This window comes from Lactuca virosa, chromosome 5, assembly GCF_052849685.1.
Source record: "Lactuca virosa cultivar CGN04683 chromosome 5, Lactuca_virosa_CGN04683_v6, whole genome shotgun sequence".
Lineage (NCBI taxonomy): Eukaryota > Viridiplantae > Streptophyta > Magnoliopsida > Asterales > Asteraceae > Lactuca > Lactuca virosa.
In genome coordinates, this window is record NC_136430.1 from 221,542,467 (window position 1) to 221,563,151 (window position 20,685).

Consider the following 20,685-nt stretch of genomic DNA (forward strand, 5'->3'; position numbering starts at 1 on the left):
TTATTCCCAAACTCACATGGGAGAGTGAGTCGTCCAGGATCCCCCATCTTCTTAGGTATCTCTCCCAACACAGCTTTTGAGCTTTGCTCACTTAGAATCACCTTAGAATTCTCCTTTAATTGCTGGTGAGTGTCTAACAAGTCTTGTAGGAACTTAGCATATTCTGGAACTTTTGCAAGTGAATCAATAAAAGGAGTATTGATAGGAATACCCTTCAATTGCTTGATAAACTCCAGATGTTCTCTCTCCAGTGGACTGAGATTAGCTCTAGACGGGAATGGCAAAGGTGGTTTATAAGCTGGAACAGATACTGATTTTTTATGTTCAGACCGAGCCCACGACGTGAGCATAGCGGGCTCACGACGTGAACTGGGTATTCCAGCAGATTCTTCAATTTCGAGCTTCGGCTTCTTTGGCTTTGGATCGGGCTGCTGTGGCTCCACTTCTAAAGCTTCTAGGAACTCAGAAATCGCCTCTTCTTCAGTATCTATGGCCATTACGTGAGATTGAGTATTCTTTTCAGAATTTTTTGGGAACATCTTCTCATTAACCAAAGTCGTAAGTTGACCAAGTTGTACTTCAAGGTTATTGATGGAGGCTTGCTGATTTTTTATTAATGCCTGCTGATCTATCATCATTGTGTGATGATTCTTCATTATAGCTCTTTGTTCTTCCATTGCAGTGTCAGTAGCATCATGTCTTTTTTTTGAAGCTTCTATAAATTTCATCAACATGGTCTCTAATTCTGATTTCTTCTCAACTAGTGGTTGCTCTCTTTGGTAGAACCCTCTGCGAGTTTGTCTATATTTTTCTTCCTTTTGCTTCTTGTATTCTTCGTAAGGCAGCCACTCCTTCTTTGGTTTCCTCCAATCTTCATCGTATTTGTCCCCACTCGAATAGCAAACTTGAGCTTTCCTGTTTCCATATTCATCCATATTGCAATCCTTTGTCAAATGCGGGCCACTACATCTCTCGCAACCAACTCGAATTGCATGAATTGATTGGTCCATTTGGGTCAATCTCCTATCCATAGTGCTAAGCATTGCCATCACATCAACCATCTCTTCAGTTTGTGCACCTCCACTGCCCTTTGTTCCATCACGCCCTGGGTTATGATACTCACGAGAGTGTTTTGCAAATTCTTCAACTAACACCTTGGCCTGAATTGGGTTCTTCTTTGTTAGTGGTCCTTGTGAATCAAGGAGTTGTCTAGTCATGACATTCACCCCATCATAGAATATCGACATTTCTTGGTGAATGTTTAGGTCATGTTGAGGATAATTCCTTAACAACCCCTTGTAGCGCTCCCATGCCTCGTATAATGACTCCCCCGGGTTTTGCTCAAAGTTGGCAATCGCCTTCTTGAGTTTAGAGATTTTGGAGGGTGGGCAAAACTGATCTAGAAATTTCTCACGCAATTGGGCCCATGTGGTGATTGTACCAGATGGAAGAGCCTTCAACCAGTCTTTTGCAGCTCCTTTGAAAGTGACTGGTAACATCCTTAACAAAGTTGTCTCCCTTGTAATCCCCCATGGCCATCTTATCATCTCGAATGCGCTTCTTGTAATCCCCCATAGCCATCTCATCAATGTTCGCCATTTCGTTCACCGGCTCGTTCTCAGGTTCACTCGTATAAAGTCCAAATTCTGTTTCTGATTCGTACTCGGTCTCGTGTGGGTTAGGAGTTTGATCGAAGACTTCAAACTTGCTCTTTGAGGCTGAACTCGATTCTCCCGTTTTCTTTCCTGACTTCCTTGAAAAGGCTGATTTCAGTTATTGTAAAGGCGACTTCTTATTATCCTTTTTGTGCAGCGTAGACTCCGGATCTTCCAGTGGTGGCACCAAAGGTGTGTTGGATCCTCTGGTCATCAGCTCCTGCAAAACAAACAAAATAAAAAACGTAAAACTGAACTAAAAGAGAAAAACAAAGAAAAAACAAAGAAAAATAGGATCACAGGATTCACGTCGTGAATACTGTAATACTCACGTCGTGAGTTCTGTAATGCCAGAAAAAAAAAACTGAAACTGGAAAATAACTCTTTGCATGTTTTACCCCACAAAAGGATCGATTAATCTAAAGCAAATAAATAAACAATAAACTAAGTCGTTCCCCGACAACGGCGCCAAAAACTTGATGTGCACAAAAGTACCCACTAATTTTAATATTTATAACCTAACAAACTTAGACCAACTATGCACCTATAGGCAGTGTACCTGGTCAGATTATAGTATAGCTTGGGTAAGTCGGGTATCGATCACAGAGAACGGTGTTACTAATTAATCTACTAGCTATCAAATTAACCTAATTATTAACAAGTTTAAAAAGGGTTTTATCTGATTTTACAAGATCATACGAACTTAGCTCAAATTCAATCAATAAGTAAAAACACTCTTGTTTGGTTCGAATCCACTTCGTCCTTATGGCTAGCTAATAATTATGGATTATCAAGTTGGTTTTAATTATATTAGTAATTTAAGTCTAATTTTACCAATATTTAATTAATTCATGTAAAACTATGTATGGTCACACACGATTAAACACAGAACCAATTATGAATATGAATATGCTATGTAAGATTTATTATGTAAACGCAATTATAGTCATAATCTACGTTCTCTAGCACAGCTAAGCTTATTTACTTTAATTACTAACTAAGATTAGTCAATCCTAGCTCTAACAATTTAATGTTCACTAAATCATTAGGTAAACAAGTTCATGCAGTTAATGGTCACTAAGCTACATAGAACATGGAATCAAGCAACTAAGGAAACAACCATAAGCATGCTAGGTAATTATAAATCAAACACAAGCAATTTACCAACTAAATAAATCCATACAAAATTAAGCTATTCATAAGTTAGAAGCTTCATCTAGCTAAACAAGAGTAGCTGGATTCAGCTGCTCATAATAGCAACTAACAAACTAACACCTACTAAGTATGCAAACATGTTCATAAGTATCAAATAAGTAAACTAAATTATGAACCTCTACTCCTTTGGTCTTGAAAACCTTTTTCCAGGACCTTTCTTCTGCTAAAAATCGCCTTTTGGAAACCCTTCAATCATCCAAAAGTCTTTCAAATCGTAATGGGCAAGGGAATTTATAGTATTCTGATTTCCCGAGTTCACGTCGTGAATATGAGATAACCGTGTTCGGCAAGGACTCTTCCACCCGCATGCATATCTTCTAGAATTCTTGACTCACGTCGTGAATCATAAATTGTTCACGTCGTGAAAACGTTCTTTTGCTAAGTTTTTCATCCTTCTTCCCTTCAAGCCTCCAAAGTTCCAAATATTGTCAATTCTGGTCCCTTACTTCGAAAATGCCTCTATTTTGGCTGCAAATAACAATTTATCCTTATAAGTACGATTAACCTATGCAATTAACCAAAATATTTATAAAAATGTAAACAAATATTGCCTAAAAATATAAATAAATATGGCAATATCAACTATCAATCACGTGATAAACACGTGAAGTTATTAACAAATAGCTGTTAAGACTAACTGATATACCAACACGTAGAGACATAAATCCTTATGTTCAAAACTTCTGGTGATATGGTTTCAAACCATCTTAGGTTTCTTGGTGTTTTAAACAAGAAGAAACTAAGTCTAGCATGAGCCGCCATGAGTGAGAGAGTAGAACGAATAGATTGTCTTGTTTAACCTATTTTGGCCGCTGCCTAGTCTTGTCGGAGTATAGATTATCCGACGATAAAGAGAGATAACGAGGAAAAAGAAGATGGTTGTGATTAGGGTGGGTCTAAAGACTGTAAAACTGAATTCACCATTTGCATGATTTGGAGCTTTTTAGGAAAGGCGTGGCTATATATTAAAGTTGCTATCTTCAAGAAAGGTACATCACAAATGCTATTTTAATGTAATGTCAATTCCCCGTAGGAGCATGTAGGCATGTTTATATTATGTATTATAATAAAGACTAAGTGAATCATGTCTAGTAATAATATTAAATAGATGATATAATCATTTGACGTTTAGATCAAATTCAAGGCAACATGTTAATACGTTAATACTAATGGCTTTAAATAAATTTAAGTTCCAAATAATTATGAGTTTTACATTAAGGATTGAGATGGTTTAAACTTTAAAGGCTCAAGCTATTAAGTTGGATTAATTAAAGAAAATTGAATGTTTTTGATTAAATAAGTATAATATTACGCAACATATTTTATCTTACTAATCATTAGGACATGTGTTTATATATCCCCAAAAAGCCAAGGAGTTGTTTCTTAATAATAGGTATTAAGAAGTGGGGCATAAGAGGGGCAAATAAGTCTACAATCAACTGCTATAACAATAATAAAGTGCATAAAAGGATATTATGATGTATTAAGAAGTAATACTTAAAATATAAGCCGTATAAGGATTGTTAATATGGTCGTAGGTGTTCAGAGAGCTGGAAATCCACCTTAGCCATTTTAGTGGGTTTATTATGTGTTAGTTGTTTCAGGTGAGTCTTCTCACTATACCTGTGAGTCGAAATCACCAATGCCGGTCCATTGGAATGTGTTATGTAGAATGCTAGTTATCTTTGTGACTCTTGCATGAATGTTTGTGTTGAAATACACCCGAGGGTTGGGACCATTGATATGTATTGGGTTGAAATATAGCCCATGACCGGGCCTATTGATATGTGTTGGGTTGGAATATACCCTAGGGTTGGGCCCATGATTGTATGTTGGGTTGGAATATATGCTAGGGTTGCGCCTACTGATTTGTATGGTATGTGGTATTTTAGGGAACTCATTAAGCTTTATCCTTACGGTTTTTATGGTTTAAACATTCCAGGTACTTCTGGTTCCAAAGGGAAGAGCTCGACTTGATCGCATTGCATCCCTTGGAGTTTATTTCTGCATTATATATTTTGATTTACTCTGATGTTGAGAGATATATTTTACTCTGTTTGGACTTTAAACAAATTATATGATTTGGGAGTTTTAAAAATATTTTTTTACTTAGTATTTTTGGGATGTTACACAAATGGTCCATATGCTCATGCCTAATTAGCACATTGATTCAAATTTCCATGCTCATTATAACTTAGATAACGAATGAATTACCGAAAACTAAATGCATAGAAGTTGTAGATAGTTGTGTCTTCTTTTTAGATCATTTTAAATTACCTTAATAAGAGTTGTGGGGAGTCGGATATGATTAAAATACTCCATAATAGTCAATTTCTCCAGCATCATCAATTTTGTGGGGAGTCGGATATGATTAAAATACTCCAACATAGTCAATCTGTCCAACATCATCAATTTTTCTTTATTTGTATGCGTTGCTTTTGTCTAACTTGTAGTGGTTTATTATTGATCAAGGACTTAAAAGTACATTGATCTTAGCATGCGGTGTGTGGTTTAAATCATAGTTGTGCAGTTGAAAACCGCAAACTGCACCACATAATGCAGTTTAAGAAACTTACAAAATACAAACCTTGATGATAAGGAGAACAATCCATGTACGTTGTAGGCCTTGCGAGACGGTCTAGACGGACTGAAGGCTCACATGTGCATGAATTGTATGTATATCGTGGTGTGTGATATATTGGGGGAACTCATTAAGCTTTGACTTATAGTTGTTGATTAATTTTTTTTTCAGGTACCCTTGATGATTGTGGGAAGGTGAATGCGTAATTATACACATTCATCAACAACATTGGAGTTCCACATTTTACTTATATTGTTCCGGTTTTCATATAAGTATTTCGAACAAATGAGTTTTCTTAACCTGGGTTTTATGAACATAGTGTTTTACCTTAATTAAAAATTAAAAAAAAAATTGTTTGTGAAAATGGGACGTTACACCTAAACTCTCCTGAGACTTTTCCCACACCTGAGGCCTACCTTTATGAGTTTTCAAGTGTTAGTAGCGAAGTTATGGAACAACATAAAGCCCGATAAAAAGAGCTTTTGGTATCGAAGTTCTGCCCCCACAGCTTCCGATTTTTCGCTATAAAACCTGTAAGTTGAGTTATACTTACTATGATTTAAGTATAACTTATATTTATGTTCGTAGTCGTTATTATGAATTTATAATTAAGATTTATCAGTAATACCAGTCGTAATACTGATCGATCTACTTACGGGAGTGATGTCTAGGATAGATCTGTGAGGTGTTTAAAGTAGATTTTCTGAACGGTACATTTTTTTTAACAAACGGATCCTACCTCCATAATGATCTTACATGATCATTCCTTATCCGATAGAACTCAATACTCATTTGGGATTATTGATGAATTCAAAATACTGTTATTATAGTCACAAATAATACAAACGATAACTAGAAATTTTGTAATATTCATATACAAGTCATTTAACAGGAAAAACTAAAGAGATAGAAAAAACACTAACTTAACCATAAGTCTTTCACCTACAACCAGGCGAGTGCATAACTACTTTTATCTTATACATAGATACAAAATATTTAAATGCTTAATTGTTATGTGTGTTCATTATGATAACTATGTTAGATAAAATAACCCGACTGGATTTATGTGTACTGGAATCATATATTGATAATGTATTGATATATTTTAAACATCATACTTAAATCATATTGGATAAAGAAGGGTTGTGAAAGCTAAAATAATGGTGTGAGGCCGTGACCATTATAATACTATTGTACTGCTGTGACTAGTCATTTAGCCAAGTATATATGACGACCACTGGCTATTATAGACATTCTTGTGGAACACTAGTGACTCATTACCTATAGGTGTTAATGAACCGTGTGTTCATTCGATGTACTCTATCCCCCATGGTGGCCTTTATTGACTTATATTGCTAATGAATCTCCGAAGCAGTGGTTGCTTACAATGATCCTTTATGATAGGTCCATTGATATTATCATTTTAGGATCAGAGTGCGAGAATAAGTAATCGGGTTAATTATTTGGTGTAAGACATATATTTAAAATATTTAATTATAGTATTATGGGTTGAAAACCCTATGTACTCACCAGGCTCCCAAGTCTGAACCACTCAGTTTGTTTGTATCACATGTAACGGTAAGAAGGCTTTGGAATGAGTGACTGTAATCCGCTGAGTAATTTAGGAGATTATGGCCGTTAGTATAACAAACAATTGTAAAAGTCTGTAAAAACTAGTTTATGCTTATGTTTTTGTATCGATTATGACATCCAAAAGTTTTAATATTAATGAAAACCAAACGTTTTTATTTGGTATTGATTTTTTTTTGAAATAAAAATGTTTTGGGACAATTCCGCAATAAAATATTCTTTTAAAGAATACTTTGTTTTAAATAAGCATGGAAAAAGTTTTATTTGATCATGAAAATTGAGGATGTCACATTATATATCATTTTTGTTTTTATTTATTTATTTATTTATTCGATAAATATCATAACTAAAATCATAACTATGTATCATTTTTTTGCATGTGTTTTATAATATTATAACTTTTATAACGTTTTTTTGCAACTATAAATAATTATGTTATTGAACAACTTGAACTTAATTTGGTCGTAACCCGATAGATAACCATTTTGTTGCATTTAAGTTATGTGTCGTAGAACAACTTGAACATAATTTGGTCATTTCTAAAAAAATAGAAACTCTCTCTATGTCATTCTTTACACATAAGTCACTTATTTTTTTTTTACACTCAAGACCAGAATATTCAACATTGATGATAAAATGTGGCCTAGAAACACGCTCCATACGGCAAATCAACAAAATCCATTAAATTATATATGATACCATTAAGAGAATTTTGTTGATTTGTTGTACAAAGAGTGTTTCTAGGCTACATGCTACATTTATTATTGAATTTTGAGGTTTAGATGTAAAAAAATAACTTAGGTTTAAAGAATGACAATAAAGAGAGTTTTTATTTTTTTAGAAGTGACCAAATTAAGTTCAAGTTATTCTACAATGGTTATATAAATACATGTTAAATACAATTAATAGATTTTTTTATTGATTTGTCGTAAGGAGCGTGTTATAGGCCACATAGTATGTACAATGGAGCTCTATTTATGAATAACATCATCCGATAAACCTTCATTTTCTGAGGCGTCGTTCGATTGTGAGACTCTTCGATAAACTGTATTTTTTATGGTATTTTTTTTACACAAAAGACCTGCAAATTCAACAATGAAGGAACATGTGACCTAGAAATGTGTTTCCTGCGATAAATCTATAAAGTCCTTTTAAGTTTTACAAGATATAGATAATATCCTTATGATTTTAGTTTTTATATTTATCGAAGAAAGTAAAAAAAAAAAAAAAAACTAAAAATTGATAATGTAATTTGAACCGATATAAATAATTGAATAACTATAAGATAATGTTTATATGGTAAAATAAAATGTTTTTTTAATAACCCCATATTTATTTAGCTAATCTAATAATTTTGAAGTCAATTCAGAAATTGAGAAGGGTTTCAATTTTAGTCCGTTCATGGTCCGTATTTACCTCGACCCTAGTTGCGTCCTGTGTTTATGAAACCCGCGAAGTGGAGTTCAACAGGCGGGAAACCCTCTTTTGAATCTGCAGCAATCCCCCACTGTTTTCAAAACCCTAATTCCACTTCCACCCACTGTTTCTCTTCCTCCTGTATAAAATAGCTGTTTTTTCGTGAGTCTCAGTAATTAATTTTTTTTATGGCGACAACGATTACAGAGAACAGCAATCTTGTTGATGCCAAAGAGGATAGTGAAATCGACGACAGGGCGATGGATGTCGAGGCTGCTGTTGATGACCAGGAACGATGTCGCGTTGGTGGTGTTGTTGACGGTGAACCTTCGTCTTTGCCTTCTTCTCATACACTGTCTCTCAACCACGAAAAAGTAGTAGAAACCAATATTATGTCTTTATGTCCGGCGACAACGATTACAAAGAACGGGAATCTTGTTGTGGCCCAAGATGGTGGAAACGTCAATGACTTGTTGATGGATGTTGAGGATGCTGTTGATGATCAAGAACGATGTCGTGCTGGTGTTGATGTTAGCGGTGTACCTTCGTCTTTGCCTTCTTCTCACACTCTGCCTCTCAATCACGGAAAAGTAGAACTTAATACTATTTCTTCATGTTCTGATGTTGCACGTAGCACGAAGGGACTCTTGGCTGAAGGGATAGAAAACCAAGAAACAAAAACGGAACGATCTGATTCCATTAATGGTGATGGGGGTGAAGAACAAAACGGTATTTATGAACCTGAGCCGAAAGTGGGTCTTCGGAAGAAGAGAGGTTGGCCAAGAGGTAGGAAAAGAGGTCCGAAAAGGGACAACGAGAACAGTAATACTGCTACTAAATCTCAAGAGAAGAACATTAAATCACGTGGTCGTCCCAAGCAGGCTGTTACCACGGAAGACGTAAGGAAGATGGCGAGTGGTGTTGTGAAGTCAAGTGATGATGATAACAAGTCCCCAGAAGAAACAGAAGAAGTTATGGTTGATGCTCAAACTGTTCTTCCTACTCCTGATGGAGAGGGGAACGCTACCAATGAAGTAATAAACAACAAAGAGGACAAAATAGATAGTGGGAGGCCCAAAAGAAGTAGCACGAAAAACAAAATTAATTATGCAATTTTCGAATATGATTTTGATGATGAAGAGGATGTAAGGAAGAAGATACACCGGCGATCTTTTCCAAAGAAAAAAAAGAGTGGTGAAGAGGAACAGGATAAAGATGATGGTGATGGAGGTATAGAACAAAATTGGGGTTCTGATTCTGAAGCAGAGGGGAAGAAGGGTGTTCAGAAGAAAGGCAGGAAAAGAGGTCGGAAAGCGAAGAACGAGAACACTGGTATTGCTACTAAATCTCCAGAGAAGAAGATTAACGAACGTAAGAAACTTTGTGTTTCTGCAAAAGAAGCAGGGGAGATGACTAGTGGTGTTGTGAAGTCAAGTGATGATGAGAACAAGTCCCCAGGAGAAACAGAAGAAGGTATGGTTGATGCTGAAACTGCAATTGCTACTTCTGATAGAGAGGGAAACGTTACCAATGAAGTAATAAACAGTGAAGATGTCAAAAAAGAGAGTGGAAGGCCCCAAAGAAGTACTAGGAAGGTTGATATTAATGACAGAAGCCAGAAAGCTCAGGGCTCAAGTAAGGAGGGTTCAAGGCCAAAGTGTGCTGCAAGGCACATGGTTCCAGATGAAAATGTAACATTTGTGTCCTTAGTTCTATCTTTCTCTATTTAAAGAAGTCTTTTTGATTGGTTTTGGAAAGATTTGATCGAACATTATCTCTTTATTTTCCATCCATTGACAGGGAAATCTAGTTCATGTACCATCAGTAATGTGCCATCAGTGTCAAAGGAATGACAAGGGACGAGTTGTTCGGTGTCAAAAATGCACCACAAAACGTTACTGTGTGCCTTGCATGACAAGATGGTATGATTGGTCAATAATTTTCTTCCTTTTTAGTTTGAGCAACTGTATTAAATGACTTGTTACATTATTTTAGTTATTTAGACCTGTCATTACTTCTTTTAAATTTCATGGGCAATGATGCATTTGCATCAGGGTTGCTAAATACTTGTTGATGCAAGGAGTAGTCATCATTGATCTCTGTGCCTAGTTGTATGTGTAACATGCTTCCAAAGCATACTAACTTGATGCCTAGTTGTAGACATTTTCATTTTAAGATGATGGTAAAAGAATAGTGGCCTATACATATTGGTTATCCATATGTATTCCCTGTCATTGCCTCTTAATTGTTGCATATGGGCTTGGAACCATCTATATTGCCTTAAAACTATGCTGTCCTCTGGAAGAATAGTGGCCTATACATATTGGTTAATAATGTATTTGGAATTTGGTATTCTTTTACAGCTTGTTTGTCTTATTCTCTTTGTTTACCCTGTTTTGTAGGTATCCTAATATGACAGAGGAGATGTTTGCTGAGTGTTGCCCTGTTTGCTTAGACAAGTGCAACTGTAAAGGTTGTTTGCGTGATGTGCATCCTAAAGTTGGTTCCTGCATCCTTTTCTTTTGTTATATAACTTGTTTTTGTTCTTACTCTTATGCAAAAAAGAAATGCAATGCTGAATATGTTGGTGGTTTCTTAGGTGAAAGAGAAGATTGATTTCAAACCTGATGATGATCACAAAATGCGGTATTCTGTTTATATCCTACATGTGCTTCTTCCATTCTTGAAGCGTCTCAATGAGGAGCATGTAAAGGAGAAAGCAATTGAGTCTGAAATTCGAGGTATTTTTTATTATTCATCATGGGAGTTACTCTGTAGCTAATCTAAATAACTACTGCCACATATATGATTCTTGACTTATGATTATGATTGTTTCATTCTTATGAAAAATAGGTTTGAATTAATTGAGTTCTTTGTTGAGACTTTAGGAAACAAAAGAACATCGTTTCTTCAGCTTAACTTCTCAACCTGAACTCTCATTGCTCATTTGCTCTTCATCTATAATATAATTTCTTTATTTGATCTCATAATGGATGACATGAACTTCAATCTTCGACCTTGTACTCAGTTTGTGAAGTTGGTGTCTTGTTGCTAAATGTTCAATGTCCATGTTGCATAGATGCTTCTCAACAAAGATTCATGTAACAATGTCTTTTAATTATTCTGGTTAGCTTGTTGTTTAAGTGTTTCTTGAAGGATTATGTATCTACAGCTAGTCCTGGTTTCCCTTTGAAATCGAGTAAAATACTGTGGAAACGATTTCATGTTAGTTCTTTTTACTCAGTTATATTTTCTTGGTTGTAATGTTGATAGTGTGAGTTTGTCCACTCAAAGGGCGGTCTCGGTAGACAAACATCAATCAGCCATATTTTATGTAGGTTTTCCTAAATTTATCTTGTTGGGCAGGATGTTCATTATCTGAACTACATTTGAAGAAGGCAAAGTGCAGTAAAAATGAGCGCATGTACTGGTATGTCATTTTAATGATTGTAACAATCTCCTATCTTGATTATTACAATTTCTGATTTTGATTGTCCCATGATGTATGCAGTGACTGCTGTAAAACATCAATTTTTGACTTGCATAGAAGCTGCCCTTCTTGTCAATATGACCTTTGCCTTCAATGTTGCTGGGAATTGCGAGAGGATGGTGACTCTAAGGGAAACAAGGAGGAAGTTACCATTGAATTTATAGATCCAGGTTTTGAGTACTTACATGGGGGGAAGGAGAAGAAGCATGACGAGCCTAAGGGAAACATGGAAACAATGAACGTGGTTAGTTTTCTTGAGAAAGCTGCACCAAAGAAAAAGCAAAGTCATGGCTGGAAGTCTCTGGATGATGGCAGAATTCCTTGTCCTCCAAAAAGTATGGGTGGTTGTGGTTGTGGTATTCTAGAATTGATGCGCATAAAGCAACCTGACACTGTTCCAGAGTTGTTGGAGAAAGCACAAGAGCTCTTAAAGACGCACAAACTGGAGGAAGATATGAGGGATATGCCTGAGAAATGGTGCACATGTTCTTCAGATGATGGTGATCAGCAGTTACGAAAAGCTGCTTCTCGTGACAATTCCAATGACAATTACTTGTATTGCCCACATGCTATTGACATAAAACCTGGAGATTTGAAGCATTTCCAGTGGCATTGGTCAAAAGGGGAGCCTGTAATTGTTAGCAATGTTCTTGAAACTACACTCGGGTTGAGCTGGGAACCCATGGTCATGTGGCGTGCTTTTCGCCAGACGAAAAATCTCAACCATGATCAGCTCTTGGATGTGGCTGCTCTTAATTGCTTGGACTGGTGTGAGGTTCGTTAAGTATTTCTTTCTTTGGCTAAATGCAACAAGTGGCAACATACTTCTGTTAATATTTTGTATTATAGCATTCTACCTTCAAGTTTTTTCTATCACAACCTTGTACTTTTTTTTTCCGTGTATACAATATGCCTAATCAAGTTTTCTCATGACATGCAGGTTGATGTAAATGTTCGTAGCTTTTTTAATTGTTATTTGGAAGGTCTTCATGATGAAAAAGGGTGGCCTAAGATGCTAAAGTTGAAAGACTGGCCTCCATCAAGTTTATTTGAAGAAAGGTTGCCACGTCATGGTGTTGAGTTTATCACTTGTTTACCCTTTAAAGAGTACACACATCCACGTGATGGATACCTTAATCTTGCAGTGAAGTTGCCTGAAAAATCTTGTAAGCCAGACATGGGTCCTAAAACATATATAGCTTATGGCATTCATCAAGAATTGGGACGTGGGGACTCTGTAACTAAACTTCATTGTGACATGTCTGATGCGGTATGCTTTTTTCTATTTGGTCATGCCAGATTCTTCTGCCTGAAATTTCCCGTTCTGCCCCTATGGTTCCAGATTCTTTGTAGAAACAGATGAGAGTTTCAATTCCAATGTGGATTGGGCTCTTATGAAGATTTAACTTGTCATGTCAGATTTTCTTGTGAAGAACAATTTCAAAGAGATTTATTCTCTATTTAGCACACCCAACCTGCTTTGGATTTTCTCTGTTTTCATTTAAGTAATATATATTTTGGTGACATGCAGGTGAATGTGTTGACACATACTGCAACTGTGACCCCCAAACCTGAACACCGGGGAAAGATAAAAAAATTGAAACAGCGTCACAAAGCTCAGGATAAGAGGGAACTTTATGGACGGGTAGGAAAGACACAAGCTGATGATGATAACATGAAAGATGCTACTGCTGAGCAAGTTGTTGGCTTGAAAAACCAAAATGGGCACTTAGGTAACAAACTTGATGAATCCAAAGTTGAAAGAAACTGGAGTGATATCAATGTGGAAGAAACAAGTGACCGCGTTAACAGTAGTGGCAAGCGAAAAAGTGGGCATGAATCAGATTCTTGTCTTGTGACAACTACTAGTGATCATTCAGATGAATATGCATTGAAGGAGGAAAGTTGTGAAGGATCTGAGTCTAAAATTGATGAAAAAGATGAGAGGAATAGAAAGGATTCCATGGAAAAAGTTGAGGGTCAAAATGGAAATAGAAGAAGTAGAAGGACTGTCGAAAAACAAGTCAAAGCTTCTAATAGTGAAGAAGATAACAATAAGAGTAAGAGAAAGAATTCAAAGAAAAGAGTTGCGGTACAAAATGAAAATGAAGGATCTAAAAGGAAGAGCAAGAAAAAAGTTGTCTCTTCTGATAGTGAAGAAGATAACAATAATGAGGAAACAGAAGCTGTTGAAGAAGGTGATAACCAGGATGATAGTTGTGTGGATGGAATTGATCTGGGAGAAGGAGGTGCGTTGTGGGACATATTTCGGAGGGAAGATTCGCCTAAACTGGAGGAATATCTAAAAAAACATTTCAAAGAGTTTAGACATATCTTTTGTCGACCACTGGAGCAGGTAGTCCTTAATTCTTTTATGTATAGCCTTGCATTCCTAATTTCTAAATGGTAATTTCTTTAACTGTTCCATTGTATTTTCTTGGTCCAGGTTATCCACCCAATTCATGACCAAACATTTTACTTGACCATAGAGCATAAAAGGAAGCTTAAAGAAGAGTTTGGTTAGTGTACATTTGCAAGGCTCTATATATCAACTTTCACTGATATTAATTAAATTTTATGATTGTGCTCATTCTTTTGGTTGTCATCAGGAATTGAAGCATGGACTTTTGTCCAGAAGCTTGGGGATGCTGTATTTATACCTGCTGGTTGTGCCCATCAAGTTAGAAATTTGAAGGTTAGTAACTTACTACTACTTTTTAGATTCTTTTTTACTGCATTACAGTTGCAAATAATAGGGATCAAAGTGGATCACTTACAGTTCACTAAGTTGTCAACTTGCTTATTATTGTGAGATGCATTTCTTGGAAAAATTGGTCACACCTTGGTTATTGACACTGAATGTTTTTTTGGATCTTTGTTTTCACTTTGAGTTAGAATCTAAGGAATTGACATGTCATCATCTTAGTGATCTGGAGAATGATGACACTACAATGCACAACTCACATAAGAACATTATGTTATGCTTCTACTGAATGCTGGTTAGCTGATGCCTCTTTAATGAATTAGGGTTGATAAAGCTTCACTTGTCCTGCTTCAGCATGTTTTAGAATTGTCTCTCATTCTTAAAATATTGTCTGGATTGTTATTGTTCTATTGTACTAGTCAGTGAATTTATCAGTTTAGTAAGTGTGTAAATATGTTTTCTTTTTGTGCAGTCATGTATAAAAGTTGCACTGGACTTTGTTTCTCCTGAAAATGTTGGTGAATGCATTCAATTGACAGAGGATTTCCGTGTTCTTCCCCAAAATCATAGGGCTAAAGAAGATAAGTTGGAGGTAAACTATCTCTTTGTTATATTCTGCAATATTAAATCTTTCATCAAGCATGCGTTCTATAGGTAGCAATTTTATCTCGTTTCACAATAAATTTGGGTTTATATGCTACAAATATTGGATCAAAATGACAAATTTTGAAAATTAGCAAAAAGAGTAATTGGTTTGAATGGCTTCAAAGTACTTCAATACACACGCTTGTTCAAACTCCTAAATATTTTTAATAAATGATATTAGATTATTACTTTGAGTTAAGTGCAATAAATAGCACTGTACTTCCTTTGATTTGTTTATTTAGGCATCCTACTTTCATGTTTTTCTAAAACAACATTGTACTTTGTAAAAATGAGAGTTGCTGTTTCTTGCATATAACCCTAGTTTATTAACAATGTGATAGTCTTAGATGTTCATAATATTATTAGTTCTATTAATGTTTCAGTTGATTTGTTATAAATTATTAAAATTGTGCGATTGGTTGATGCTGCTGCTAAATAATTAATTACAGGTGAAGAAAATGGCACTTCATGCAGTGGAGGCAGCTGTAAAGGAGTTAAAAGATCTTGCTACCAAGTAAGTTCAAACCATTTCTAAAGCCATCTTCAATCCTAACTTCAAATAATACACAAAAGTTATGTAATATTAGCATCAATGTTTTCTCACCCCAATCACATGAAAAGTCATATCCTGAAAAATTTAGTAATACTGTAACCTTTTTTTAAATTTTTTTATTTACTTAATTTCATTTGCTTTACAGATATTTACTGTAATTATGGACCAAAGTTTAAACAAGTTTGCAAAATTTGTCCCTTTGATGTATGAGTTTGACTTAACAGTTGGTTTTGTGGGAATCCTATTTCAGAGAGGAACCTGAACCTGAACCTGAACCTGAACCTAAACCTAAACCTAAATCTGAACCTGAATCTGAGGAATAGGCGGATGCAACACACAAGGGAGATAATTGTTCAGGTTCCACTTTCTGTAGTATATTAATTTACTTTAACTTTAATTTAATAGATTTTGTCAAGTCTTAAACTGAGGCCAAGCATGCTTCCAAGAAACTCTTTCAAACTGTAACTGTCACTTATTATCGATGATGTAACAGTTTGTTTTTTGGCTCGTCGTTGAGCATGAGTTGTGGCAAATGCAGGTTTTGTGTTTTTGAGTTGTGTTGGGTCTTTGGCTTTATGTTGCTTTGTACATGTCGATCGTGTGTTTAAAGAGGGATTGTTGCTTAAAAACTGGTTTATGTGTGTGTTTTCAACTTAGTGCGAAAAAAAAAAAACGGTTTAAGAGGAAAAGCAAAGAGAAATTAAATACTAGGAGTCCAGGCATGATAAGTTTTTTTGCTATGAATGATACTAATGAAAGTACTTATATTTCATCTAGGAAGAATTTGACTTGCACTCATTGCAAGAAACTTGGTTACACAAAGTCTTAATGTTATAGACATCATAGACTTCACATTAGGGATGAGCAAAATAACTGTTGGAATTGAACCGGAACCGCATGCGAACTGATTATGCAATTTGGTTTGGTTTGTGGGTATGGAGTTCCTGGGTATCGATATTTTCGGTGCTTGGGTGAAGGGTTGATTAAGCCCGTAAGTGGAACAAAAAGTGCCCGGATTCCCACTCCAAGGTTGTTTATTGCAAAATTAACATCACCTATTCAAGGGAAGTTCAAGTTTTAACTTTTAATGGAGGTCGCCTGCATTGAAGACACTCAAGTAAGCTTTCAAGTTTTTCATCAAATTTAAGTTTTATCAACTTTGTTTAACTATGTTTATGTCTAATGTTTATTCATTTTTGGAATAGAATGTAGCATTCAAGTTGAGTTTGTTCAAGTTTTATGATGTCTATTCATTCATGGATATTAGGGGTGAGCACAGATACCGGGTACCTACTTTTGGAACTGGAACCAAGGTCACTAGCCGGTTCCTAAAAGTGGGAACCGCCAAGGATTGGTTTTGGTTTTGGTTTCCATTTTTTAGGAACCGTTACCTTCTGGAACCGGTTCCAAAGTATTAAAATTTAAAAATCTTAATACTTAAACAAATTGGTCGTAACAACATTGATGACTAATATATTTTTTAGGAGAATCTAATTGGATATTGGAGGTAACATGCTAATAAGTCATTTGCAACTTTTTTTTTCCAAAACAAATGGTCTAATGTGAATGTGTATGTCCGAAAATAAAACAATTTGAACATAAGTGATGATAATATCTTTTGCAAAGATATCATGTTAAATAACATTAATAGGTTGATGGTAAGAACATGATTTTTGGTTTATGACTTATATTTAGCAACTTGGATTATCTTTTAAAACGATTGTTTTTTTGTCGTTTGTAACTTGTATTGTAATGAACTAGTTATAGTATTTACTTTTTCTTTCAATGAAGAATCATTTTGTATTAACGAATCTAAAAAAATGACGTAACCATGTTACTCGGTCGTGGTGCCTGGAGCTGGAACCACTAGTAACCATTAGTTTGGTTCTGGTTCTGATTCTAACTTCATAGGAACCCCTTGTTCCGTTTCCGGCAAAATGAGGCGAGTACCCGCCTATGTTCATCCCTAATGGAGATTGTATATCATTCATGTTAATGATTGGAATTTTAATGTGTTTTAGGATGATGATGATGTATTTTTGTTGAAAACACACAAAAAGAAGACAATGTGCAACAAACTACAAGCTAAGGAAGGGAAATAGTGGTTGGATTGTTGGAAATCCTTTGATGCGTTCTTCATTAAAGACGATGACGGAGGTGATAAGTATGGAAAATGCAAGATTTCCTCCGTGACTATAAAGTCAATATGTGGACAAACGGTACAATCTAGTTTAAGAAAACTTTTTAATAGCTGCATAAAAGGAAATCCATATAGTATGAAAATGAAGTCATAGCACACTTAAAAGGAAGGTTGTTTTGTCATTGCGACATAATATTTCAGAAGATTTTGCAAATTACTATGTTGATGAAAGAAATAAGTTGGTTAATTTCTTTAAGTAGTCCACTTAATATGGTACATGTGACCATAGACACTTTAGACTAGCTCGTGTCAAAGGGTTCATTGTATGGTAATCATGAACACTTCATCGATGAAGTTTTGGCAAGCATTTCCATATAAGGCGTATGACTCATATTCTTGTTCATGACTCATCAATGAAGAATCGAAAACCAAAAATGGGGAAAGTTTTGGTTTTTTGCTTTTGAGGTGACATTTTCTCATTATCTAGTGATTTATCTACCATTACAATGAAATAAAATGAGTTTAATTTTTTGTAGAAAAAAAATTATACAACCTTAATAGCCCCTGTTTAGAGCTGCATAACGCAATTATTTCTTTACCAATTTCATTGTTTTTTGAGCCAAAACTATAACCAAAATAGAGGGCACCAACCTGAGAAAAAACCAACTCATTTTGAGTTTGTATGAAGGAGCTATGGTCGTTCAAAGTTTGATAAAAATTATAAACAATGTTGAGATAAAACTGGCAGCCCTAATAGTCCTTGTTTAGAGCTATGGAACTTAGCCATTTCTTAACGGATTCAATTGTTTTTTTAGCCAAAATAGGGAGTTACAACATAGGAAAAAAAACCAGTTCATTCTAAGTTCGTATGTAGAAGTTATGGTCGTTTAAAGTTGGATAAAACTTATAAAGAATGTTGAGAAAAAATTGGCAGCCGTAACAGCCCCTTTTTAGAGCTATGTAACTTAGCCATTTCTTAATCGATTCAACTGTTTTTTAAAAACCCAGCTCATTCTGAGTTTGTATGAAGGAGTTATGGTCGTTCAAAGCTGATATAAATTATAAAGAATGTTGAGAAAAAACTGGCAGCCCTGATATCTCCTGATTAGAGCTATGTAACTTAGCCATTTCTTAACCGATTCAATTATTTTCTTAACCAAAATTGTAGCCAAAACAGAGGGCTACAACCTGGGAAAAATCAGCTAATTTAGAGCTCGTATGAAAAAGTTACGTCCGTTCAAAGTTGTACAAAAAATTTTAAACGAAAAAACCCTCAAACCTCGAACCTGAAAACCATGACTTATTGGAACCAAAGGACTAATTTGGTGTGAAATGTTTACAAAAGGTGGTAAAATATATGAGACTATCCATAGGTTACAAGGTTTAAAAAGTACAGGATAGAACTTGGTATGAAATCGAAGAAATTTTTGTGCAATGATTGTCCCACGTACTGGATTTCGACTTATTAATTATTGAAAACTTTCGTGGATTTGGAAGGTGTACTTCTCAACTACTCATATAAAGGTATTTGTTATTTTTTTTGTTTATATGATTTTTTTGGTATTTTTTAGAATTTTTACCCATATTTCTAGTAATTTTTTTGTATGATGTTGGAATGAGCTGATTTTTTTTCCAAACATGTAGTTGTTTTTGCTACATTTTAGGCTCACGAACCATTTTAATTGATTAAATATTGGTTGAGTTACACAATTTAAACATGGTATGTTAGGATTGTTAGGTTAAATATTGGTTCCGAATAGCTCCATAATGCATTTTTTTTTCAGCTTAATCCATTAAGTCCAAGTCTCTAACCTTTAAATCTGAATCAATATGATGATTAGATGGATAAAGTTTCCAACTTTATCCATAACAAAGTCACAAACCTTCAAGATCTAAACTGTATGCATTTAAAGTGACCAAAAACTCATAATACCCAAAACTAGCTAGATCTAATAAATTCATCATCAAGATTCAAACTTTATACCTCCAAAAAAAAGATCAAGGTGAACAAAGTCTGGATCTACAAGCTCCAATACGATCAACGCTTCTTCAATGAGTTCCTTCTTCTCCAAGGTGCACCAAGAACACTCCAAAGCACTTAAAAACACATTCTTTTTGCTCACAATGCTTAAACTAGGGTTAGAGTTTCAAGGGAAGGTGTTGAGGAGGTTGAGGCTGAGAATGGAATGAGTTTGGGGAAGTTAAGGAGCTTAAATAGAGCTCAAACCATGAAAATTGGGTTTGGGTACTGATCGTGTATGCCCAACGTACTCCCCGTACGCCGAACGTACATGGCTAACCCAAAAATCGTCATAACTTCAAACGGTCGTAAGTTCTTCGTTCCAACTCCGTTTTCGACGTTCTTTATATCCACAAAAAGGTATTGAGGAGCTCTACAACCTTATCTAAATATCTTGGACTAAAAATTTATCGAACAAAAATCCATATTTCATGTAAGAACCCGTCCTATGACTTTTCATTTCTACCATTCGGCCCAAAACACAATTCAAAGGTTTAGATCTCATAACCATCATTGCCTCCTTCCAAAAGGTCTAAACATTACCTCCTTAAGGCCCACAGTCTGAAATAAGAAATGACGGGAAACAAGATGTTGCATAAGTACCAAGTACTTGAGTGTTATATGAAAAATATGAGTTTTATCTAGTAGATACATGAAGTATTAGTCTCTTCCAGAC

The 20,685-nt window shown here is 35.3% G+C and overlaps 1 protein-coding gene and 1 non-coding gene across 5 annotated transcripts; both read left to right on the top strand.

Moving 5' to 3' along the window:
- Positions 1-1,263: 1,263 nt before the first annotated feature.
- Positions 1,264-1,370, top strand: LOC145117833 (small nucleolar RNA R71). Its single transcript, XR_013712827.1, has one exon. It is a non-coding gene; the product is annotated as a small nucleolar RNA R71 (small nucleolar RNA).
- A 7,055-nt stretch (positions 1,371-8,425) lies between these two features.
- LOC145114782 (lysine-specific demethylase JMJ27-like) lies at positions 8,426-18,240 on the top strand. 4 transcript variants are annotated; one of them, XR_013711224.1, is made up of 16 exons: positions 8,426-10,148; positions 10,258-10,379; positions 10,860-10,956; positions 11,057-11,198; positions 11,824-11,887; positions 11,969-12,722; positions 12,888-13,217; positions 13,479-14,303; positions 14,394-14,466; positions 14,557-14,642; positions 15,124-15,243; positions 15,746-15,810; positions 16,100-16,206; positions 16,627-16,966; positions 17,055-17,791; positions 17,871-18,240. XR_013711224.1 is itself a non-coding variant. In XM_079050865.1 (13 exons), the coding sequence occupies exons 1-13, from the start codon at positions 8,646-8,648 to the stop codon at positions 16,170-16,172; spliced, it is 4,254 nt and encodes a 1,417-aa protein (XP_078906991.1). In that variant the 5' UTR covers positions 8,426-8,645; the 3' UTR covers positions 16,173-16,397. The 4 variants fall into 4 exon arrangements, 1 of the variants encoding a protein (XP_078906991.1); XR_013711226.1 differs by having other exon boundaries at positions 16,631-16,966; XR_013711225.1 differs by lacking the exon at positions 17,055-17,791.
- Positions 18,241-20,685: the final 2,445 nt, after the last annotated feature.